Raw genomic sequence first — 26682 nt, forward strand, 5'->3', positions numbered from 1 at the left:
TATGGTTGTTGCTTTTTGTTTTGTTGTAAATATAAGTTAACTCCAATTTGAGATATGTCCATTTTACAGTTATCTTTTAAAAGCCAATAAATGATCCATATTTATTATAAACCATTAGGTCTTACACTAATTTGAATGAAAGAATTCTAAGCGAGGGTCAATTGCACTTTAAATATCCCTGACTCTACTTATAGAAGGTGTGCCTTGGGCAAATAAAGTCCCAGCACCAAAGCTTCACAACATGGGGCTATTACCACCTCTTTGATTACAGGTACATATAATGAAAAAGACCTTCCACCTCATAAGGCAATGACTCAAGATAATTTAAACCAAGATCAGTAACATTACCATATGAATACATTTTCTTTCAAGGAAATTTTATCAAGCCCCTTCCCTCTTAGCTCTTACTGAATTTCCTCCTGTAATCTAAGAAGCCCAGGCCTAAATCATTTCTCTATTTACTCGACTCTTCCTGATTAAGTAATTTTAAGTTCTGGTAGGAAGTTATTACCTTTATACTTATGAAGAGTTTCTTTAATTTTCCTTTGTGAAGAACTTCCATGAGTCTTAAACAGTTAAATCATCATTGTCATAGGAACCTTTTTTTATAGCAGAAATGTGAATGTTTTGTTGAATTATAGGATAACACTTTTCTTGGTACATGTGCTCATCCACAATGATAGAACGGGACTTAAAATATCCCTTAAAAGAAAAACTTATGATTCCACAGCTGCTCTTATTTAAATGGCTACCCTCAGGTAGATCAGGATTTTTATATCTTTATCTTCACTCAGTGAAGCAAGCCAGAGCCCACATTTGTATGCCTGAGGTTCTCTTAAAAGTATATCTGTTTACCCCAATAAACAATATATCTGTAAACATGTATCCAATATAAAAACTATTTTTAATAAAAAGTTACATGAAACAGATTTCTGTGTTTTAATCACTAGTTTTCCTCTTGTCCACTAAGTGACAAAAATGTAACAAATGTAAATTAACACTGGTTTTTCTCTGCAGGTTGAAGGTTGGAGCTAAACTAATTTTGGTATCTTTTAAGTTTACAACTGTAGAATGGAATTATAAGTTAAATTTCAGGATTGGTCCAGAACTAGAAAAAAGAGGATATGTCTGTGGAATGACACAACACAGGAAATTTCTGAAAGAAAGGATTTTCTTCTACTACAGACAGTCCCTAACTTATGATTCAACTTAATGATTTTTTGACTTCACAGTGGTGCAAAAGCAGTACGCATTCAGTACAAACCATACTTAGAATTCTGAATTTCAGTCTTTTCCCAGACTAGTAATACATGGTATGATACTCAAGTGATGCTGCACAGCAAGCCACAGCACCCAGTCAGGCACATGATCTCAAGGGTAAACAACCAATACTCTATAAAGTGTACTGTGTTGCCAGTGTTTTTCATATATTGTTTCCTTTTTTGCATCTCATCATGTCTACAAAACACTCATCTGTGTCTCCTGCTTCTGGTGTGAAGCAGAAGGCAGCAATTACTCTTGAGACGAAACTCAAGGTAACTGCCCAACTGTAGGCTAATATAAGTGTTCTGAGTACATGTAATCTGGGCTAAGCTATGATGTTCAGTAGGACATAACCCCGTTGTAAGTAAAGGAGCATCCATATTCCGGTTATCTTTTAGCAAACAGACTACAGAAAACCATCCAGGATCACTTCATATATAAAAAACCTGTTATTCATGACAGCATTCTCCTCAAAAGGCTCAGTTAATTGTTCTTATTATCTGTTTCAATAGTAGCTTTTCTAAGTTGAGTATTTTTAATACCCCTTCCCCTGCCCCCATCTATTTTCCAAGTACTCTTTGCTCTTGCCTCAACTGTTAAGATGCTAAAATAAAAACTATCTTACCTGCCTAAGATAACTACTCTTATCGTTGAATTACCTTATACCTGGTACACCCACAACTATTCTAATTCACCCAATAGTCTCCATACAGCAGGCAGTCATCTTTTTAAAATGAACATTTTGATCATGTAACTTCTCTACTTTAAAACTTTTCAGTGACTTCCCACTGTCAAAATTTTAAATCTTCACTTTCCCTATAAGGCCCTACAAATCAGTATCCCACCTATCTCCAATTTCATATGCTAACCCTCTCTCCTCACCCAACACATACACTAGTCATACTGACAACTCCTCAGTATAATTTCCTGCTACAGGACCTGAGTGGTTTTTTTCACCCTTTCTCCTTGCAATTAGTCTTCCAATGAGCTTAAACACTTTCTCAAGGAGGTATGACCAGCCCTGCTTGTAACACTGTACATTTTCCCTTCAAACATTTTGCTTTTGGGCCTCCTTCATCAGCTCCATGAAGGCAGGGACCATGCTGATCTTGTTGGCTACTGTATCCTTAGTACCTAGCACAGTACTTAACAGAAACAATAGGTAACCACATTTGAATGACTGAATGCACTATCAATTAGTTTTCTATACTTCTCTCCATGAGACATTATTCATAAATTTATATTAAACTGGTCAGCATAACCGGGTGCCTTCCCCAACACCCTTTACCTTAAATATTTAATAGAGTTTATATTTGCATTTACAAACAGAAGTATCTGAGACTAATGGATTCAGTGTAAGGATTAAATAATTTATTTTTAGAAAATTTGAACTTCTGTTTTGCAAAATTGGTTTTAAATTTACTTATTAATAACTTCTTCTTTAAGTTTCTCTGCAAGCAATCTCCTCTTTAGCAATGTTTGCTTCTCCTCTGCTGTCATTTCTGGTTTCTCTGTCATTTCCTTAAAAAGAAAAAAAAGAAAAAAAAAATTGGCTACAGTATAAGATGGGTTCATTTGTCTCAAATTCCCAACATGCTTCCTCAAACAAAAAGAGCATTTTCAGTAAATAATTTTTTTTTAAAAGTCACACATGGACTGAGTTTCCTTAATCTCTTTGTAAAAATCTCTCTTCTTGGGGAAGCCTGTTGGAGGTGGTTACTAGGATGCTGATGCTGCTCTCTGATAAAATATTTCAAAGGCTCAGGTAAAATAGACTGCTGACCCTGAAGCACTCAGAGCAGGGAAAGAAATAATAAATATATCATGAAACTGCTATTATTTCTACCTCATAAAATCATCACAACCATCTCACTTCCTAGAAAAGAGATTAGCAGGTGCTACACTAGCAGGGAGGTAAATTATGAATGGATCAATGAGCAACATTCATTATCAAGGCCTTCTTGCACATACTCTGATTTTGAGAATTCTATATTTGCAAATTTGACATACTAAGGCTAGACATACCTTTACCTCACCAGCAGGTTTTCCTTTCTCTTCCGAATTTTGTATCTGCTTAGTCCTCATATCCTTTCTCATGGACATTAACTTATCTCTCTTCTGCTTGAGATAGTGTTCTCGTTGCCGGAGTTCTTCTGTTCCAAGTGTTGATAAATTCTAGGTGAAAAAAGAGAAGGAATTATTTTAAATTCAAGTCTGTATAATAAGTGGCACAGATACCCAATGACTGATACAATTAGAATTTTGAGTTCAAGATCACAACAAAAGCCAAGTGAATGGCTGTTGACACTGTTTGTTCCTAGTACTGTCACTTTGCTCATTTCTTAAAAAGTAATTTTTTTTCTTTTTACTTACTGCTATTGGTCCTTCAATGCTTGCATGTTCAAAGCCAGGAATCTTCAGGCCTTTTTGTGGAAGGGTGGAAGTTTCAGGCAACATTTCCAGCTCTCGTGCCAAAGGTTGTACTGACTGATTAGCAAAATGCACTTTAACTTCTGGCAGTAATTAGATAGAGACCAATTAGATTATAATAAATATTAAGTATTAGGCTAGATTCACCAAAATGAACTAGTATTAATAATACTTGTTTTTTTCTCACATCAATTCAATCAACACACACTGATTCAGTGCCCACATTGTGCCAGGCCCTGAGTGAGAACAATAAACATGGTCTCTCTCTTCAAGGAGCCTGAACTACAGTTTCTTATGTATAATGACATTTCAACAAATACCAAACTCCTGCTATCTGATACTATAATTCTTATCTAAAGATTAGAACTACACTATAATGTAATACAGGTTTCAACATATGCCAAATAAACAGCACTAAAATCTCTTACTAAAAATGTAATTGATTTCCACACTTCTGTTTACAGGCAAAAACTGTAAGCAACCCTACATTTTCAGAACAATTAATTTAAAGCTATGTTTTTTTGTAGCAGAAAAATAAGTTCCAGTAATACCAATAATTTTTGTAATACATACTGAAGATAACCAACCTACCAATACATTAAGAATAAGTAGAACTTGGAAGCAGATATAACATGAGCACTCAGTTCTATCCAGTTTTTTAGTGACTATGCCAAGAGACAGGATTAACATGCTAACTGCTTTTCTGAGCCATTTTTATTATAAGATAGGTGATTTTTAAAAAAAATAAACCATTTTCAGTGTAAGTACAATGGACTATGAAAAACAGCAGAAATAAGCAAAGACTCATAAAAATGATGCCAAGAACTAAAGCATGATAGGAGAACATGACATATATCTTTCCAAATGATTAAAAATTTTCCCAGCACAGTAAAACCTGAATTCTACATGAGCAAGAAACCTGCCAAAGGACCAGTGTTCTAGCATGGGGTGAGTGGACTAACTGCAGTGCCAGGGAGGTTGGAAGAAGAAAAGTTCTTCAGATTCTTGGACAGTATAGGGAAGTCCCCAGGAAGAGGTGAGGCTGGCGCTTGAACAGTCCAACCACTGTAGACAGAGAGCTACAGAAATAAAGATGAGCTTAAACAAGATGGTCCTAATATGCAAACAGAGTTAAACATGCCATTCTTTGATGGTGACTTTAAGCACAGGTAGGCTTAGCACCCAAATGTGGAACCAAAGAGCTGGAGAAGGGACAATTCAATTCATTTCTGAGGCAGGGGATCCCAGGCACACAAGCATTTATATTCAATTTACATACTTGCTTTGGATAGTTCTGCTGTGAGTTAGTTGGTATGAACATCTTGTATATTCTAACTCAGACCTAGACAGGAAAGTACTTGAGGCCAAAATATTTAGCCTCCTGATTTCTAGGAATGGAGAATCAGAAAGCCAGCAAGTTTAAAGAAAGATCATCACATCTCTGGCAACTCTGTGTGTCAATCTGAGAAGAGATGTTATCCATTTCTAACAGGAACCTGAGAAAGACATGAGCAAAAGATAAACAGGAAGTCGAACACCTTTATTCCTCCTAAATTAGGTCTTCATAATGGACTTCTGTTACTTTGTATGAAGTGATTCCTGGAATATCAGATACTCTTTAAAAAAGATAGAATATTTTGAAAATTAAAATCATTACTTTTGAAATTAACTGTCATTTGTTCTGTGCCACTAATGTGCATAATTGAGTTATACATGGTTTGAGATAGTTTTCTATAGCGTCACTTAACAGATAAGGAACTAGGAAAAGTAAATTTATTCAAATTATGTCAGATGCAAAATTTAAACAGTATATGTGCATAGGCCTATATAAAACAGTTAAATTTGGGCCAGCAAATTATAAAAGAGCTCAGACAAATCTAAAGCAGGTGCTTTCATAGACATAATTCAAATGAGGTTAGTCTACTCAGAATCTGCAGAATAAGAAAAAAAAATGGTTAAATTTGCGAGGAAGTAAAAGGAAGGAAACTTCATAAATCTGCTCCTGTTTCATATGTCTCATTGTTTGATCGACTAAGTATATAATTCCTTAAAATCAATGGGTAAATATCAAGCACATCTTATCTCAATTATAAAAGTTCTTCTACAGTGTAGAAGAACACAAGATTTGGAGTCAGATGACCAAGATAAATCACGGTTTCAACATTTAAGAGTTCAGCGATTTTGGACAAGTTACTCAATTTCCTTGAATTTCTTAAAAAAAAAAAAAAAAGAAGAAGGAGGAGGAGGATCATAATATCTACCTCACAGAATTGCTTTGTTTAATCAAGAAAAAGATATTTATTTAAAACCATAGAACTCCACAATAAAATGAATGGAATCCATTCATGATCATCATTCGATTTCTATTTCAAAATTACTTATTTTTGTATAAAGGAAATCAGAGTATACTGAAAGTGGATTTGCTGCATATAGAACAAGTTCATCTACTAACATTTCCCACAAGGATTCTTTGATTTTGCTTTCAATAATAGTTTCTAAACATCTGGATAAAGTGGCTACCTCTTATTTTCTAGTTATGCTTTAATCATTAGGAAAATAACAATATTATCTCTCCAAGTTCAGCTTCTAATTTACAAGCACCATATAATTGTCAAGGAAGAGAATATCAAATGTTATGTGAACCTATCTTGGATGCTACAGCTGTGGCACCAAAGGCTGGTGGCTCCCTCAAGGAATCTGCGCATTGCTCTGGGTTCCAACTTCACTTAGAAATTTGGGGACTACACTTTCCCTGTCTATTGGGTATTTTCTATCTGCAACTTCTTTAGCTAAATTCATGAAGAGCTTTAAATACCAATGGCCATTCAATACTCCCTCCCAGAGGATTTGAAGGTTAAGTATGTATTAAGAAAGTAACACATTCTTTACAATGTTTATGTATTCATATTATTAGAGAAAGTTTAGTAACACTTCAGGCTTACCTGTGGATGGATGTGCAAAATGTTCACCATCCCCTTGAGAATTATTCATTTTTGTAGTTTCGTTAGCATGCATTGGGGGTTCTTCTGTTTTAGCCTCTGATAACTTCAGGAGCCCAAAATATAATATAAAAAGACATTTTAGGTTAATTTTGACTAATTTACTACTTAAGGGATCCAAAGACATTGAATTACAATTTACTAAATAATAGACAAAAGATTCTATTTTTCCAAAGTTTTTAAGATGTTTCCAGTATTTTATATCTTCTACTTTTTGAGGTAGGTAAACATTCTCATTTCAAATCATGTAGTGCTAACAGTAACAAACTAGTATGATTAGGACTTTAGACTTAGCAAGAAGTGGGTTCAAACTCAAGCTTCACCTTACTACTCATGTGACCTTGAGCAAGACACCAAGAAATACTCTAAGAGAAATAAAACCACTGAATTATAAGTTGTTTTTCCACTAGATATTATCTATATCCCACTACTACGATATTCCTGAAGCCACAAATTGGTTTATTTCCATTTCTAAAATGGGATAGTACATTTAAACTAAAGACATCATTTAAATCCTGGAAGGAATTAAAGTAAACTGATCATTTATTTTTCCTTAAAAACAGAGGAAAATCCATGCAGCTTATTAGGTAATTCATGAATATCTAAATCATAAGCCCCTATATGCTGGGTGATGGATACATGAAAATTCGTTATTATTGTCAACTCTACTTTTGTGTTTAAAAATTTCCGTAACAGAATTAAAAAAAAAACCATATGCCCCTAAAAACATATTATTCAAGAAGCCTCATATAGTTTGTTTATAAATTAGAGAGTTAATACTACTGTCTTCTGATAAGTTTTGAACTGGTTTCTGCTCTATACCCTTATATAAAAAAAAAAATATTAATATCTATGAATTTACTAAAAGATGATTTACTCAAAGATACATGAATCACCTCTTAACCCTAAAACATCTTCTTCTTCTGCTCTTAACTGGGTGCCTTGGAGTGAAACAGGTTTTTCCAAGACAGTGAATGATACAAGCATGTATTATAGTGACTGAAGGGGAAAATGGAAAATGACTTTCAAGTGATTGAGTTTCTATTAGGTTTCCTTCCCCTTCAGGGAGATTTAGGAAAATGTGGAGAGAGAGGCATGTGGAGAGAGAGGCAGCTAGAAGAAGGCAGAGGAACCTCAGCCAAATATATTTATAATTTTTCCTTTGAAAAGATTAGATACTTTATGGAAGTAGTTTTAATGGAGAAGAGTATGGCAGGGAACATGATGCTGAATCATTCCGCTTCAGGCTGATAACCTTGAAGCCTGCTGGGACTCCTCAGTAGTAACTGCAGTTGCTGTTACAAAACAGTAAAGGAATCAAGGCGAGTGGGAAAGTAAAATATTTTTCTTAAGCTTCTTTTATTTGTAAAATTAAGGGAAAATTTTAAAAGGAATCCCCTAAAATATGAATGGTATTACAGTTTTTTGGAGTTAATAATCTGTCTTTATTGGAAATTTACATGTAGGTTGCTGGACGAATGATAAAGTGAATAAAGTTATAAACTTAAATATAAATGCTTAGAATTGCCAAGATAATATGAATAATCTGAGGAATTGTGTAGTTCCACATTAGCTTAAATTTTAACAGCAAAAACCAAGTGTCTTTTTAAACTTTAGAGATAACAACAATGAAATACTTCTGTTATATGAAAAGCACCTGCTTTTTTCTCTTCCTTTCTTCCTCTTGGTCATATTCCTCTTTTGATTTTCTGAAATATAGAAAATAAAGTAGAAAAGGTAGAATATTCAACAAGCAACAACTCACCTAAGATTATAATATGTGCAAGGAATTTGGGAAACAAAGATGGAAATAAACAGGCTTTGCTTAAAGCAGCTTACAGTCAACTGAGAAAGACATATATAGGCATATACAGCATAATTAGTAACATAGTAACATAAAATACAGGTTTACTCATTTCTTCTAGAAATGTGAATGACCCCTAGCTGAACAAAAATCAACAGGTGTGAAATCCTAAATCCAAATTTGAATGGCAAATCCCATTAATAGAGACTTTGACCTCTCTCTTTAGAGAGATGAGTTACATCCCTTCCAATAAGATCCATTTCTCCCCACATTCTAGTTTTTCCAGTGGCACCTGAGCTTTCACAAAGCCCTCCTGAAGTCATTATGCCAAAGCTCTATCAGCTTTTGTAAACTGCTCACTGACACAGTATGATTTAGGAACATAGCCAGGACAACTCTCTTACGCATTCATAACTAAGCTCTACTACTTATACAGTAGTAAACTACCCTCCAAAGCCCTTGGAAAATAAAATCTAAAAGTACAATGTTGATCATTTTCACACCACCAATCAACCAACGAAAGCACCTAGTACACGTCAAAACTTCACCAGTCTTCTAAATCTATTACCAAATATCCTTACCTCTTTAAAACTGCAAACTCAAGGTTCCCATTTGCCCCTGCCGTGGAAAGTAGGATCTGGCAGGAAAAGGCTGGGTTCAACCCGCACACCTGCCTCCCTCCCCAAAACCACTCAAATCCCCTGGAATTAAGCAGTGAGTCCTCGAGCGCCTTCCACAGTTCCCCACTAGGCCCATCCTCTCCCTTCACTTTGGAGTTGGGAACAAGGTGTGAAGGTGGGTGGGTGGGGGAACAACAGAATGCTAGGAGATGGCCATGTGTGTGGTTACAGCTAGAGAAGAAGGGCCCCCAAAAGCCAGTGTTCTATCCTGCAGGCAGCACAGGGGCTGCAGGTATCCTTTTGCCCTGAACTCACACATTCTCACAGGAGATTTAAAAATTAGGTGCTGCAGTTGCCTACCTCTTCTAAAACTCTCATAAGGGTCAGGGAAAACAGGCCCAAGGGAAAAAGAAATGCTTTAGTGGGCTGCACACTCCATGTCAGGCATTTGGCTGAGAATCATGGAACTGGAGACAGGAAAAGACAGTCTTCTGGTGCAGGCACCTCCTACTGTCCTCTCTCCCTTGTTAGGTGAACTGTCACCCAGTCAGCTATTCAGTCTGTGGAATCTGGATGTCCAGCTTCCTACTGTGAGACATGTGGCTTGAGCCACCTCCAATACTGAAATCCAGAAGCCACGGAGTTTCCTAGTCAGCTCAGGCCACTACACCCCTTTCTGGGCATCAGGTTAGGTCTACTGCATTTTGTTCTCACGTGGTTAGTTTCCTATTCCCATGTTGGAAGTGGAAGAAGAGCTTCCCATTTGGGTTAATCTGGTATGAGTCATCTGAAAATAATTTTTTCTGTCCATTAAGAAATGTAATATATACGTACTTATAAACAAACAAAATAAATCATTTTCATGGTCTTCAATAGAGAATTTAAATATTTCACTAGTTCTAATAATTTGGGGGCAAAAAGCATACATACAGATATTATAATATTATAATGATTCATTCAAAAAATAATTAAAGAAGGATACCTAAGAACTTCCCTCAGGATTTTCATCTCTTCCTGTTCAAGGTCACTGACCACATCAGAACCATCTGTTAGGCAGTCAGGTAATACACCTGTTCAAAACCGAAGAGCACATGGAATAATATCAACTCATCTGAAAACATTTCTTTCTCACTATCCTAGTTCATTAAGACGTACAAATTAACTTAAAGATCTGTCACTTAAAATAATGTTCTAAGCTATTACTTTTTAACTATGGTCTTGTTTTAGGGAATCAGCCCCACCAAAAAAAACAAAACAAAACACAGTTTTATCTAGAAATGTCTCTTATTTGTATTGCCTATTAAAAATAACAATTATATATAATGAAAATTAATATAAGCTATTATCCTCCATAATCATATACTAAGTATATACCACTGAAATCAATAAGCTCCTAATAATGACACTATGCTCTCAAAAGCATCCCTTAAATGGGAAAAGAGTTTATAAAATAAAATGTAAAACAGTGTTCACTGAAATAGGACATTAATACTCTTCATTCATACTACAACAAATGCTACTGAAAAGAGCCCTGCTTACTACATGCAAAAAAGCTAGGTGCTAATAAGCACTTAGGGGGAATATAAAGGTGAACAAAACAATCTCTGCCCTCAAAGCTTCTATGCAGATATTGGGCTAATAACTATAAACCCGGGCAGAACCAACTTCAGCCCAAGGCAAATAAAAAAATTCATGGCAAGTAATTTTAAGTTGGTTTAATTTGCTTTATCACCTATATCTTCTTGATAAGCAGGCAGACTGGTGGTAAGTGTTCAGTTCATATCCATAATTAATATATTCCAATGATATCACTAGCATGTCTCTTAATTTTTACCATCTATTTCATTACCCACATATGACTATAGGTTTTGGATCTGCTCTAAAGTAGCTTTACTATTCTAATCCCCGATGTTTTAATGTTTTAATTAAACTTTTATTTTGATATAATTGCAATTTTATATACAGTTGCAAGAACTAATACAGAGTGATGCTATGTACCCTTTACCCAGTTTCTCCCAATGGTAACATCATACAAAACTACAGTACAGTATCACATCAGAAAAGTAACATCTATACAACTCATCAATCTTAAGTACATTTTTGCTAACTCAAAAGATTTACAATTAGTATTCTCCTAATAAACTTTGTATGGAAAATGAAAAGAACTAAGGAAAGAACAATGTAACAGTATGTAATACTTCAAAACCATCAAAATAATGCTCTGATTTGCATTCTTTGATAAGGTACAACCAAGGATCCAGACAGCTTTTGAATTTTTCTCACCACGAAGACAGTTTGTAAGTCGTCTGCAATTTTGAATATATTGGTCTAAGGTCCTTTCTCCTGGATCTAAGTTAAGCAACATTCTTAAATACATGTATTAAAAGTTCTATGGCAGAAACTCAGTATTAGTTTATGTTTTAATGTAAGTAAACTGTCCCACCCTGTGGTTTGAAGCAGCATAATTCCATATTATTTCCTTCCCTTACTAATATAAGCCAGGTTTGTGCAATTATCAGGCAGCTAACTACTTTGAGGCAAGGTTCTGCCCTACCTCACCCCACCAGAGTGACTTATTATTGGTTTAAGCTAGTCATAATGGTCTCATTCCCCTGCTGAAGGGTTTAATAAAAGCATGTGACCTAATCCTGATCAATAGGACCTATGGGGAAAACTCCTGGGGGCCTTCTATGAAAGTGTTGTCTTGCTAACAAAAAGAGATGTACAGAAAGAAACATCCCTTTCTTCATGAGATACGATTGAGTCTGCATTCGATGCAGCCAGAGTGCAATCATGAGAGATCTTGAGAATGGGAGAGTATAAAGATGGAAAGTGTCAGCAACCTTGATAACATTACTGAGCCACTAAATTAACCAACCCTGGACCTCTCTTCCTTCCCTCCCTTCCTCTGGATCTCTTGTTCTGTGAGATAATAACTTCCTATTGCCTAGGCCACTTTCATTGAGCTTTTCTGCTAATGGCAGCCTGAGGCACCCAGCAGATACGCTCTATATATACTTGTTCCCTTTCTATTAAAATCTAAATGAGTTTCCAGCTACATTTGAAACTGAAAACTATAGAGTGCCAATTTCAAGTTTATTATTTCTTTTATTAAAACTAATCCCCCAAAACAATTTTAACATAAAATAATTATCCAAATTCTCTATTCTATAGGTCAGAGTTTCAGAAAAATTCATAATAATTTTATAAAGCGAACTATGGTAGAAAGACAAAGAGAAAGAGACTCTTCCAAACTTATTTACACTAAAGCAACTGCACAGTGTCATGCATCATTCAGGGTTAAGGTGGTGTCATCTCCTAGCCACAGACAACAGCTCTCTTACCTGCTGTGAAAAGCATCTTAGGATTTTAGGGGATAGTTGTGGTAATTGGCTCGAAGAGAAAGAGTCTCTACTCACATCAGACAAATGAGAGAAGAATCCACAACAAGGGCCCTGCCACGTTCTAATGTTTGCCCTGCAACAACAGAAGCTTGATTGCTGCATGTTCCAGGCCCTTAAAAGCAAACAGTAGAACTAAACTATAACCCTCATATCTTCAAGAAATAATCAAAGAAAGGGTCTTGCTACCAAATCATTGAAGAGTACAAACAGTAAAGAATATCAGGAGCAATCTAGTGAGCAAAGAACACGTAGGTTATTAAGGTCATGTTACCAAAGCCAGAAATCTGAAACACAGATAATAATCTGGGTTGAAAAGGAGATGGTACAATAACAAGACGTATGGTTAGAAACTCAGATGTCAAATATAGTTCAAGTGCACAAGAAAGGAACAAAAACAGAAAGCGCTAGAGAGAAACTGAGATTAGGTAGAGTCAGGTAAAAGATAAAGCCAAAGTTACTAGGGCTTGAGTTGTCTTCTCTTCCACCTGATGGTGGCGCAACCCTATCTATCTATTGCCCTAGAGCAGTAGTTCTCAGTGCCGTCCCAGGACAAGCAGCTTTAGCATCACCTGTGAACTTGTTAAAAATGCAAAGTATTAGGCCCCACCCCAGACTTACTGCAGAAACTGAAAGAGAGCCATCTGTGTTTCAATAAGCCCTCCAACTACTTTCAACACTCACTAAAGCTTGAGAACCACTGTCTCCTACAAGAGCCTTAACAATGGAAAGTTAGAATAGGAATAGTCACGTTCTCTAAACAGTAACTGTGACCACTCAAAAATATTGCATTTCATAACCACAATGGCTGGGCAGAAAAATCAAGCTCTCTGAAACCTAAAACATCATTAAATCGAATTCTGGTCTGCCTTTGAGATGTCAAACACTGATCAGAAAGTTTACACTCCTGAATCTCTTAAGTCAGCCACAGACTTTTCAAACTTGAAATAAATTTATTCAAGGCAGCTACATTTAAGAACATGTTAGAATCAGAATAGTCAACACTGCAAAAAAAAAAAATGCATTTAGCACTTAGATTTAAAATTCAACATTTTACCATTTCTCTCTTGAATTATTCGAATGGCTTGCAGCTGCATTTCAATGTTTTTCTGGACCATCATTGCTTTAAAGATAGTAAAATCTTCTGCAGCCAACACGGGTTGCAAAATGGCCTGTGGAAAGAAACCTGGAAGTTAAATGAAGATTCAAGTTTTAAAACTACAAGTATATCTCAGTTTTATTGCACTTCACAGATACTGCATTTTCACAACATCGAGGCAAGCCCATCCACCAACACAAAGATTATGACTCACTGAGAGAGGGCACAGATGATGGTTAGCATTTTTTAGCAATAAAGTATTTTTTAATTAAAGTATGTACATTGTTTTATTAGACATAAAAAAAAGTATCTGTTTTTCAGCCTAATCTGTTTGGCTTATATTCTGTCACATGAAATTAACTGTTTAATGATAAATCAGTAAGTATGAAAGTATTCCTTAATTAGTAAAAGTACCAAATGAAAGTAAATGCCAAAAATGGAGTATGGAAAATAAGTGAAATGAGCTATTAGTAATGTGAGAATGCAATTGTAGTTGTCTTATACATAGAAAGTTTCATGGAAGAGGGATAGTTAGACATTATGATGTAAAATCATTTTCTGTATGAAACTGAAGTATAATAAAATTAGAAAAATTAAGTAAAGGTATATACTCTAGGGTACTCAAATTAACATTTCCTTAACTATAGAGAACAACTGCTATATCAAAGGGCAAACCAATTCCCAAGCTAAAAAAAAAATAAGTAGAATAAAATTTGAAATACAGGAAAATACAAAAGAAAACACTCAGATTTTATCCATCTTACTAAAATCTTATTTCAAGCTTTACATGGTATTAATGGAAAAGCTGACCACTCGTGCAGTCAGCAAAGGGTGTGCTACTGTTCACCAGGTAGGCAGCATCAATAATGTCAGAAACACCTCAACGAAAGCTCCATCAAAGAGCTCTAAGCAAAAAAGAAGGAGCCCTTCCTGCAGCAACCAGCTCACATCCTAGACAACCACAGTATAGCAAAACAAAGTGCAAAAGCAGCTCTCTATGACATTTATAGAGTCAACTGAAGTGGGGAAAAAAGTTTCTTTTCCATTAAATTCACATATACTGTTCAAAAGGCCCATGGTGGGGATGGCAAATGAGCTTCATGTGTGTTTGAAACTTGCAGCCCAGATCTCAGTATTGAAAACAATAGTGGGCAGCCTCTGTGATAAATGAGTCATGTCTGTCAGGGCCCCTTTATGGGATTATGCCACCACATAACTTTGTTCTGGGGCTTCCTCAACTTCTTATTAGCAATATCAAGTACATCATCCTCATCATTAACAAACACTTGAAGGGCATCACTATTGAGGGCAATGTGTCAACTAGAGCTTTCAGCAAGTCTGAGTTTGAGTTAATACTTAAAGGTATAATGCAGGGCTTCTCAAAGTGTCTTCTCAAATTGTGTTCTAGGATACAGGAAAGAGGGATTGTTAAATGCATATTCCTGAGCCCTGTCCTAGACATAATGAATCTAATTTCTGCCCATATATCTCCCCAGATAATTCTTATAACATTAAAGTTTGAGAACCATTGATACATTGGGAAAGAATGAGCCGTTGATATCAAAAGCCCACTTTCAGCTTTAATGAACTAGCTATGTGACTCTGGACATATCATTTAGAGCTTCAGTTTCTTCATCTGAAAATTAGTATAATAATAATAACTAATAAAGTATTTTGCTGAATCTAAGACTCCATAGATTCGTAAAATAAACCATTATTTCATGTGCCAATAAGAAAAAAAAACCTGCCAATTAAATTATAGCAGGCCATCAAGTATAAAATGTATTCTCATTACAGAGATATTATGATATGAAAAATTTGCATTTGAGAATAAAGGAATTACAGTAATAACTTTCTGGCTAGGTGTTAAAATTAAAATGAGAAAGTACTTTTTAAACTGAAAAGTACCTATGAAAGTAATTGTTCTGGCACTTTTGAGGCCAGTTAAATATCAATGTTGTGCTAAACCTAACACATTAAAGTAGTCGGGCTCTTCTGCTCCAAAGAAATGGATCACGTCTCTCCTAAGAGCTTCCAATAAGCGCAGGTAGAAGAACTAAATATGGGAGTTACTAAAAAAAAACTAGCAAGTAGTTTATCCTTTAAATTAACTGAAATGTCAAACTACTTTAAAAAAAGATTATGAGATAAAGCAAATGTGATGTTATCTATGTTTGTGAAAAAAAACATTAATAACAAAATGAACACTGAGCCTTTAAGAATGACTTAAATAAGTTTAAAAGACACTCAAACATACTCACACTTAGCCTGAGGTTACTCTATTATTATCTCTGCTTAGAGTTAAATCATACCATAGTTTTTAAAGGTACAAGAGATTTCATGCACTTATGCTGCTCCACTAATAGAATTGCAAAGAGAAATAGATGAATTCACTATTATAGTTAGAGACTTCAATATTCATTATCAGCAATGAACAGATTTAGCAGGCAGAATATCAGTAAGATCATAGTTAAACTGAACAGCACCTTCGGTCAACTGGATCAAATTGACATTCCTCAAACAACAAAAAAAATACATGTTCTTCTCAAGTTCACACAAAACATTCACCAAAATAGACAATACTGGACCATAAGACACATCTTAATAAAGTTAAAAGAAGTCATACAAAGTATTCTCTCAGAACACAATGGAATTAAACTAGAAATCAATACAGAATGATAGCTGGAAAAAACCTAACATACTTGGAGAATAAACAACACACATCTAAATAACACATGGGTCAATGAAGTAGTCATAGAGAAAAAATTTAAATGCTTCTAACTAAATGGAAGTGAAAAGACAATACATCAAAATTTGTACCAAAGTAGTACTTTACAGGGAAATTTATAGCATAGAATACATATTAGAAAAGAATATTTAACATCAATAATATAAGCTTCTACCTTAGAAACTACAAGAAGAGCAAATTAAACTCAAAGTAAGAATAAAAAAGAAATAATAAAAATTAGAGAAGAAATCAATGAAATTGAAAGCAGAAAATCAATTAAAAAAATTAAAAACTAACAGTTGATTCTTTGAAAAGATCAATGAAACTGATAAACCTCTAGCCAGGTTAACTTAAAAAAAAAAGAGAAAGAAGACATAAATCACTAATATAAAAAATGAATAGGGGACTTCAGTATAGATCCTATGGATATTATAAGGATAATAAAGTAACATTATAAACAACTCTATGTCCACAGATTTGACAACCTAGATGAAATGGACCAATTCCTTGAAAAACACAATCTGCCAAAACTCAGACAAGAAGAAATAGATAATCTGAATAAACCTATCTACTAAAGAAAAGGAATCAATAATTAATACCTTTCAAAATAGAAAGCACCAGGCTCAGCTAGGTTCACTGGTGAATTCTACTATTTAATGAAGTATACCACTTCTCTACCAAAAAAAAAAAAAAATTAAACTCTGAAGAAACATTACAGATTCATATTATTTCTTAAAAGAATAATGATTAAATATTTATTTGCAGAAGATGAATAGCATAGCCTACAGAACAGATGTAAAGGTATTTATACCGATTCAAGTTAAAGAGAAAAAAGGTATAACTTGGAGGTCCACTATGGAATATATAACTGACTCAGTTTCTATGCTATTTTACCACCCCTCCTTGCAAGATTCAGATCAGCATATACATGTATTTGAACATGCATGTGAAAAACTACACTCAGATAAGAATCCTTCAAAAAAAAGAAATTATACCAATTTTCTACAATCTCTTCCAGAAAATAGAAGCAGAGGAAGAGTACTGTTTTTGTTCACAGACATGATTTTCTGTAGAAAATCCCATAGAATTAAATCAAACAAACTAAAAAACCTCCTAGAGCTAATAAGCAATTATAGCAAGGTTCAAGAAATAAGGTTAATATACCAAAAAAAAAAAAGCAACTGCTTTCCTATACACCAGCAGTGATCAGTTGGAATTTTAAATAAAAAACACAATATCATTTACATTAGCACCACAAAAAAAAGAAGTACATAAGAATAAATCTAAAAATAATATGCACAAGATGTACATAAGAAGACTCAACATTGTTAGCATGTCAATTCTTCCTAATTTGATCTGCAGATTCACACAATCTCAATCAAAATCCCAGCAAGTGCTTTTGTAGATATCAACAAACTGATTTTAAAATTCACATAGAAAGGCAAAAGACCTCAAATAGCCACACAATACTGAAAAAGAATAAAGTCAGAGGACTGACACTAGTTGACTTCAAGACTTACTATAAACTATGACAAATCAAGACAATATGGTATTGGTGAAAGAACTGATAATGGAAAAGAATGTAACCCAAAAACAGACCAATACAAACTCAGTCAGCTGGTCTTTGACAAAGGAACAAAGATAGTCGAATGGAGAGAGGTTCATCTTTCCAGCAAATGGTGCTGGGAACAACTGGACATCTACATGCAAAAAATGAATCTAAACACTGACCTTACACCTTTCACGAATAACTCAAATGGATCATAGACTTAAATGTAAAAAACAAATCATAAAACTTCCATAAGATAGCATAGAGAAAATCTAGATAACCTTGAATTTGGCAATGACTTCTTAAAATATAACACCCAAAGCCTAATCTATGAAAGAAAACCGATAAATCAGGGAAGGAAAAAAAAAAACCATCAGTGATAGACACTGATAAGAGAATGAAAAGACAAGCCACAGAAGAAAATTTTGTAAAATATTTGCAAAACACATACCTGGTAAAGAAGACTTCTACCAAAAATATACAAAGAACTCTTACAACTCAAAAATTAGAAAACAACTCAATTAAAAAATGAACAAAAGAAAACAATGAGATACCACTACATATCTATTAGAATGACTAAAATCCAAAAAGCTAACAATACCAAATGCTGACGAAGATATGGAGCAACAGGAACTTCCATTCATTGCTGGTGAAAATGCAAAATGGTATATATAGCTACTTCATTTACTTATTTTTTCAATTTATTTTTCAGTTACAGTCGACATACAATATTATATTAGTTTCAGGTGTACAACAGTGATTGGAAATTTATATACCATATATGTGATCACCCCAGTAAGTCTAGTACCTATATGACACCATACATAGTTATTATAATACTATCGACTATATTCTCTATGCTGGTACAGCTACTTTAGAGGAGAGGTTGGCAGTTTCTTATAAAGATAAACTTAATCTTACCATATGATCCAGCAATCTCGTTCTTAGATATTTACCCAAATGAATTGAAAACTATGTACATACAAGAGCCTGAATACGAAAATTTATAGTGGCTTTACACATAACTGTCAAAGACTTAGAAGCCACCAAAATGTTCTTCAAAAGGTAAATGGGTAAACACAAACTGTGGTACATACATATAGTGGAATATTATTCAGCAATAAAAAGAACTATTAAACAAAAAATAAACAGAGGAACACTAAATTCATATTACTTAATGAAAGAAGCCAGTCTGAAAAGGCTACATACTGTATGATCCAAATATGATGTTGTGGAAAAGGCAAAACTAGAGTCAGTAAAATGATCAGCAGTTGCCAGGGGTTTAGGGCAAGAATGAAAAGGATGAATATGTGGAGCACAGAGGATTTTTAAGACAGTGAAATTATTTGCTACTGTAATTGTGGAAACATGACATTATGTTTGACAAAATCCATAGAACTATACAACACAAAGAGTGAACGCTATTGTAAACCATGGACTTCAGTTAATAATACTATATCGATATTGACACATTAATTTTAACAAATATATCACACTAATGAAAAATGTTAATATTAAGAGACTCTGTACTATCTCAATTTTTTTGTAAACCTAAAACTGCTCTATAAAAAGGCTATTAATTATTAAGGCTCTTACTAGCACTCATACAAAATATTGTTAATTATCCTGTGTGTATTTTTAGAAAATGAAAGTTACACCATATGTGTAATCTTTTCAACAATCCAAGTTACTGGGAAAAAAGCATAATTTTCCCAAATTACTATTATTACAAATGTTTCTAAAAATGTTAATGCAAAATGGTATAGCTACTTACCATGATCTACCTTACAAAAGTCACAGCAAATCAAGAAAAAAGAAAAAATATTGTTTGTTTCTTGCCATACATAAGTCCCTGGCTTTTGCAATACATAGATATTAGTGATGAGTTCTATCTTCACCAAAAAATCTTAAGCAATGAAGATTGGAAAACACCACAGAATTACAAAATTCAACTGAAAACAACTGAAATAATAAATACCTCAGTATTTATTATATTGTCATATTTTTCTGAATGATTTAGAAAGGTATCCTGAGTCATGAGCATTTTTAAAGAAACCACACATATATACTGGAAGAACATGCTCTTAAAAAGGTTTTTTTTTTTTTTTTCTTTTCTTAAACTAGAGATTTTTCATCTGATTATGGTCATTAAATCCCTTACTACTACTGCTGCTGACTTTAATACATAAAGAGTATCCAGGACCAACGGTCTAGGCCTAATGATGACCAAACCAGTTGAAAAGAATTTTCCAAGCTGGCTTTAGCAATACAATTCAATAGGAGTAGGCAGCTATTTTAAAAATCAAAATCAAACCAGGCAAACCACAACAAAATAAAAATTACCTCCTAATTTACCCAGGGCAAGCAACTGGTTTCTTGACTTTGTTCTTAGGCACCCCATATTGGCATAATGGACTTAGCATTGTGATCTTTATGTATACAGATTACATGATTGCTGCATAGCTGTGCTTTGAGCTATTTTCCTGGTAATGGTGATGATCTTAGGCTGATTCAATCATGTTGCTATTCAGTATCTGGTGCTAAGTGTTTGCTCTAGAAAAGAATAAAGCTAACTAGTCCACATGGGGATTGAACCTATGACCCTGGCCTAATTAGCACAGCACTAATCAACCACCAAAATAGCTACCGATAATTAAGAAGCGCTTCCTTTTATAGACCACCTTATATATGTCAGGTATTGTACTCAATGTTTTATGAGCTTTATCTCTTAAATTGCACAAAGTAGATGCTATCCCTATTTTATGGATGTGGAAACAGAATCAGTAAGGATAAGAAAAGAAAACTGTAAAATAATTTTTTGTCTGAGGTCTTACAGCTAGTAAATGAAAGATCTAGAGCTCAAATCTAGATCTGTCTGCATCAACAGACTTGCCTCCTTGTACCAATGCACTCCAAATAAATTAAAAGGTATTGAATAATAGAACAAGAGAGAAAGATGTTATTCTTGATCTAAAAACAATATTTTAAAATTCTGGATATCTTCACTCACAAGTAATTTAAAGTTATCCTGATAACAAAAGCAAAAGATGGATGTGTCTACTATTATTACTATTATTGTGAACATCTTTATTCACAAAGCAATTCACTCATTAATTAAGAGACTGACAAATATTAAGCAAAGCAGAAAATATTCTTGAAAAACAAGGAAAATAAAAACAAATACCAATGTCTTAAAGAAATTTAAAAACCAGTTAATAATTTTCAATCAATTTCTTCCTAGTCCACTAAAAAGAAGAAAATAATGCCGGTCTTTATTCCTTAAACTAAAACTATGGTACATATAGAATAAAAGCTATTGGTGAACTGTAAAACAATTTTTGTTTTATAGAATTATTAACTAATAAAATCATGTTTGTTTACATTATTGTGGGAATATCAATAACATTTAATCTTTTTAAATGTCATGTTAAAGATTTTCTATCTCTAGAATTAAAGGTGATCATTCAATGAGCAGAAGTTGTACAAAAGAGAAATGTAGAAGGAAGTGCTGGATTAAACAGTCAAAGCAATCTCTTCTAAACCACAGTAAAAAGATAATTTAACAAACATTTACTAAGAACTACCTACTAGGAACTAGGTTTTCATCTCTGTGCTAGATGCTGAGAATGCAAAGGTACTAAAAACAACTCAAAGAATCTACAATCTAATAAGGCAGACAGACTTATAAGAAACTATAATTCAAGGCAGAGTACCAAAAATGTAGAAGTGCCCTGTGAGGCAGAATGAGGACTTAGAGGGATCAAGGAGGTGAAATACTTGGTGATGGAAGGAAATTTAATTTGGGGTGGTGAACACAAAATGCAATATACATATGACATATTACGGAATTGTATACTTGAATCCTATTTGATGTCACCCCAATAATTTTAATTAAAAAAAAAAAAATAGAAGTGATATTTCAGCCAGGCCCTGATGATAAGGATTTTTCTGGGTAAGGAAAGGATGGTGGGGTTGAGGGGGAGGTGGGGGCCAAACATTCCAGAGTAAAGGAATTAGCATCAGCAAAGCCAAGTGCATGGATGCTTATAAGAGTCAGTGGGCCTGGAATGACTGTAGTAGTGTAGTACGTAATGTATTGGAGAACTATAACAGGAGAATAAGGCTGAAAATATAATTTGGGGTCACATCATAGACAATCCTATCATCTAAGGAATTACATAAAGTTCATTTGGTAGAAGCTGGAAAGCTCAATCAACTCTTTGAGAAGAAAGCTATTTGGGTAGTAGTAAAGTATCCCTAGCCTCAGCCTCTGCTCTACTACTACCCCAGCTCTACTACTCACTTAGCTGTAGATTTTGCACTAGTTGCTTAAAATATTTGTGCATAAGTTTTCTCATTTCTAAAGAGAAGTAAAATAGTACCAATTTCTTAGGAGTGTCAGGAAAATTAAATGAGATAATATATAACAAGTGTTTTGATATATATTAAAACAGCAGCTAGACTGAGCCCTCAGTAAATATTGATTATAAATACATGATATTTACTTCAGCCCAGCACTGTACTGCAGAACTAATAAGATAATAAAAGTAGTTCCAAGAGAATGAAGCCCCAGGAACTGTGTACTGTGGATCTGCTAAGATTAAAAAAGGGGCAATTGCAAAACTGTCAAGAGATCTATATAAATAAAACAGTAGTTTGGATAAACCCTGTGATCTATTATAGTTCTGAGTTCAGAAACCTTTTTAATTGCATTAGTTCATTAATGCCTCAAATTATCATTACTAAAGGTAGTTATAAAAAAGAACCCATATGTGATGAATTAGCTTTTCACTCTTACAATGTCTGGAATATTATACTTTGACAATCAAACATAGCAAATTTAAGTAAAATGCTGAGCATTTTTTGTCAAAACTATGTTAGCAGAATAACGCAAAAGCAAAAACCTGTGATGTACGGGTCTTTGCAAGAGGAGAAGTGCACGCTTCTTGAAATTGATCTTCATTAATTCCAATTTCTTTGAGGTAACTTTCTAACAGCTTTTCAACCTAAAAAGAAAGTTTAACTTTTATAATTTACATTAAAAAATTCCAAATGACAGTTTTTATGTTAAGTACTGAGTTTAGAGAAGTATAATCAAATGCTTGTTTGCAATTATTAATCTAAATATAAAATTATGCTACATGGCAGTGACAACGTCTTTGATTGAAAAAGCAAACAACAAAAAGTTAAAATTTTTGAAGAGTCAAATGAAATTTTATTTCCTCTTCCAGAAATAACTGAAGTAAGGATTATGAAGTTTGATGATACAACTCTTCTGCTACCCAGAGTCATTTTTAAAACTCACAAAACAACCATGACTAACAATAATTAACGCTTCCCTGGATGCATCAGCAGAAAAATAAGAATAAAATTTAAAGATTAGATGCAAGATCCCTTAACATAGTTGATCTAAATACATTCCTTAGATTCTAGAGAAGAGATAAGAGAAGTCATAAGGATGAGATGCTCAAAGAACCCTTAGAGCCTGATTGCAAATGGTAGTATTATTAAGGTAGATGGAACTTTTTTAAATTAAAAATTTTAATGAATAAATCCTTTTTTTTTAATTTAGAAAAGCTAAAATTAATATTATTCTAATTACCTTTAAAATGAGTAAAAAAATACTCACTAGTTCTTTGTATTCCTGATGAATCTCTGTATAGGTCAATTTGCTTTCTTCTTCATCATCAAAAACTAAGTTTAAGAGAAAAATATTTCACAGTGTAAAAAGATAAATCTTTTCCTTAATGCAAATATAAAAGTCCACTCTTTATGTCTTACAAATAGATATTTGTACCTGTACTTACAAGTACATATATTTGTATATGTGCATGTATATATAGTGTTAACTGTAAACAAGTTATTTTTCCTACCTAAGATCTACTTCATGTGTAAGACAAACACAAATTTGCTACTTTTCAATCAATATAAGTCAACGATTTCTTTATAAACTTTTATTGTCGATAGTTTTTAAATATTAATTCTTTTTACAACAGGCTCCAGATTATTTTATTGTACTGGACTTTTGCTGATGCAAATTTTACTGAGAATGACTAGGACATTTTTGTTACATAAAAATCAATAAATAAAGAAGTTAAAATAAATAAAACCAAAACAAATGTTTACTGAATGATCATACATGTGAAACAATGTAGATTAGAAAGATGTACACTCCCTCAAGAAGCTACAACCTAACTAGGGAAACAGGACAAATTCATGAATTGTAAATAATAAACGCTTTTTGAATCTTCCCTTGAATCATCTTTCAAAAAGACTACTTTCTGAAAACTAATAAAACTAACTTTTTACAAAACTAACTTTTGTAATTTTGGATTTAAAACTCTTCAATGACTGCTCTTTGCCTAGAAAATAAGTACAAAATCCTTAGAAGGCCAGACAAAACCCTCCAAGACTGGATCCTAAATCTCATTTCTCATTACTCCAAAACCCCAACTTTGCACTCAACAATACAAAATTACTTGGAATACCACCAAATATAACACACATGGTGCGTCAAACCCTCATGCCTTTGCTCAAGCCAGTCCTAGATTTTTTTTGCTTTTACCTGGCCCCTCTTCTCCCAACCATTCTTCAAGACACTGTAAGTGGCACATTCTTCATGACCTGCTGCTACCCACTCCCAACCCCTAAGCTGGTTAGATCCTTCCTCTGAACTCTTATAATACAGCACCATGTCCCTACCTTTATTATGGCAACTGCTATTTTATATTTAAATCACATTTATTTGCCTTTTTTCCCCACTAAATTATAAATTTCTCAGGCACAAAGATTTGGTTTTATTCATCTTTTATCCCCAGATTCTGGCCCAAAGACACTCAATAAATGTTTGTTGAAATAAGTGCTGTTATCACAAAGTTGTACGAAACTAATCTTTAAATTATCTGAGGTGGAAAATTGCACACTGACAACCCCAAGTCAGTGAAGTATAAACACTGTTATTTCAAGTGTCACTGGGATGTTACTTCCATTTCCTCTGGCATCTGCTGTATATAACACTGGGCTTACATGCAAAACAGAAGCTGTTTTCAGCTAATTCTGAAATCAAATTACTACACTACATGTTTAGAAGGTTGACGATTACTGCTTCCCTGTAAAATTACAGGTGCATTATTACAGAGGGGCAACCACTTTAGATGTTTGGGGATAAAGAGAAGAACAATGTTTAATATTTTTCCATTTCAGCATCTAGTCTCCATGGGGGTAAATGAAATCAAAAAGCGACAATTTCTTTTTTCTACTAAAGGAGGTCAGAATTCCACATGCTTCATCACTCTCACAATAGCATTTTAAATTCTTAAAAAGAGCACAAATAAGTTACTTTTAACTTCTTAAATTACCTGTATAAACAATATATATTATTTGAATTTTGATTATAGCAGTGAGAATGTAATGAAAAGATTCAGTGGTCAACTAAATTGCATCTCTATCAGATTCATGAAAACTTAGGGATGAAAGGACTCTTAAAAGGTCATCCAAGATAACCAGCCACTTGATAGCTGAATTCCTCTATAAAATCTCCATTTAATTACTGTCAGATCCATTCAAACACTGCTAGTGCCTGGGGGACTCATTACCTTCTGAGGCAAGCTAATTTATCTGGGATACATTGTTAAGAAACACTTTCTTTATAGAAATTTGTTTCCCTGTAGTTTGTACCCACTGACCCTAGCTCTATCCCACTGAACTTTACAAATCTAATCCCTCCAACATAAGACAGAAATTCAAACAATTCATGGATATTACTACCCTCAAAGTCTTGCCTGGCTGAACAACCACATTCATTCACATGGCATGGTTTCTGGGTCCTTTTCTGCGAATGGGCTCCAATTTGTCTCCAAGGACTGAAGGCAGAACTCCAATCGTGAACAGATCAGAACCTGGAGGTGCCTTTCTCTCACAAGTAATATTATGCTACGTTTATATACTTAATTTAGTAGAAGATACCCCCCAACAACCACCCATTTGGGTATAGCCGAGGGTCAGTAGGCTCAATAAAGAGAATACACCGGGATCACCGGTTCTGGGCCTGCAGGAGTATTCACAGGCCCCTCTTTGAGGTCAACTTTTGGGATCAGAAGGAACTCAGAGGCAAACTGACACCTCTCTTCCTAAGTCACGGGAAATTGTTGAAGAAGCCCACCCAAACAGTGCACTTGCCCAGGGCAGAAACGTGCAGGATGGGTATGAGACTCAACACAGGATTAAAGTTTAATGTTTTTTCGGACGTGTGTTTGGGCCCTGAGGGAGGGCAGTGTCGGCCCCGTTTTCAGTACCGTGAAAGAAAACATTGGCGTAGTGACAGCAATAACCTCCTACAAATCAGCTTTAAACCTGCCCGATAAAGGTGGAGACCTAAGAGATGAAGATGTTTTGTGGGGTCCACCTCCCTGCTGACCGCTGGTGTGAGAGAGGCGAGGAGAGATTGTCGCTTAGGGCTCTTGGCTTTTACCTTCACATCTCTGCTCCACAAAGTCCAAGATGGGGATGGACCAGTCCGGCCCTCGCAGGAACCCCGCGATGCTCTCCACCACCCACTCTACCTCATCTTCTTCTTCCGCAGCCATCCTGCCCCCGCGGAGCGCCGCAGAATCTTAGGCCAGATCCCCGGACCCTATTAAGACCTTTCGGCCGCAAGGTGCCTAGACGGTGTCGGGAAAGAAAAAGCAGGCCCCGTGGCCTCCCCGCCAGCTGGGCGAAAGCCGCAAACCAGTTAACGTAAAATGGTCGCTATGGCAACACGCGCAGCCGCCCTGGGCAGCCGCCCGGAA

The 26682-nt window shown here is 34.6% G+C and overlaps 1 protein-coding gene across 1 annotated transcript; it reads right to left on the reverse strand.

The window, feature by feature from the left end:
* Nucleotides 1-2612: 2612 nt before the first annotated feature.
* Nucleotides 2613-26682, reverse strand: CFAP36 (cilia and flagella associated protein 36). The gene is made up of 10 exons (XM_011363949.2): nt 26364-26682; nt 23523-23587; nt 22798-22899; nt 13575-13689; nt 10099-10186; nt 8350-8401; nt 6636-6738; nt 3637-3776; nt 3289-3438; nt 2613-2784 (listed from the first exon to the last, which is right to left on the reverse strand). Exons 1-10 carry the CDS (start codon nt 26476-26478, stop codon nt 2683-2685), a joined length of 1032 nt encoding a protein of 343 aa, XP_011362251.1. The 5' UTR covers nt 26479-26682; the 3' UTR covers nt 2613-2682.

This window comes from Pteropus vampyrus, unplaced genomic scaffold (assembly GCF_000151845.1).
Source record: "Pteropus vampyrus isolate Shadow unplaced genomic scaffold, Pvam_2.0 Scaffold91, whole genome shotgun sequence".
Classification (NCBI taxonomy): Eukaryota; Metazoa; Chordata; class Mammalia; order Chiroptera; family Pteropodidae; genus Pteropus; species Pteropus vampyrus.

What these genes read in the sequence shown, in the direction of transcription:
- CFAP36 (XM_011363949.2), bottom strand. Translation starts at nt 26,478, where the DNA reads ATGGCTGCGGAAGAAGAAGATGAGGTAGAGTGGGTGGTGGAGAGCATC. An exon ending in GCATTGAAGGACCAATAGCA is followed by an intron (nt 3,439 to 3,636) that starts GTAAGTAAAAAG and finishes TTTTTCACCTAG; the next exon opens with AATTTATCAACACTTGGAAC. An exon ending in AACCTGCTGGTGAGGTAAAG is followed by an intron (nt 2,785 to 3,288) that starts GTATGTCTAGCC and finishes TTTCTTTTTAAG; the next exon opens with GAAATGACAGAGAAACCAGA.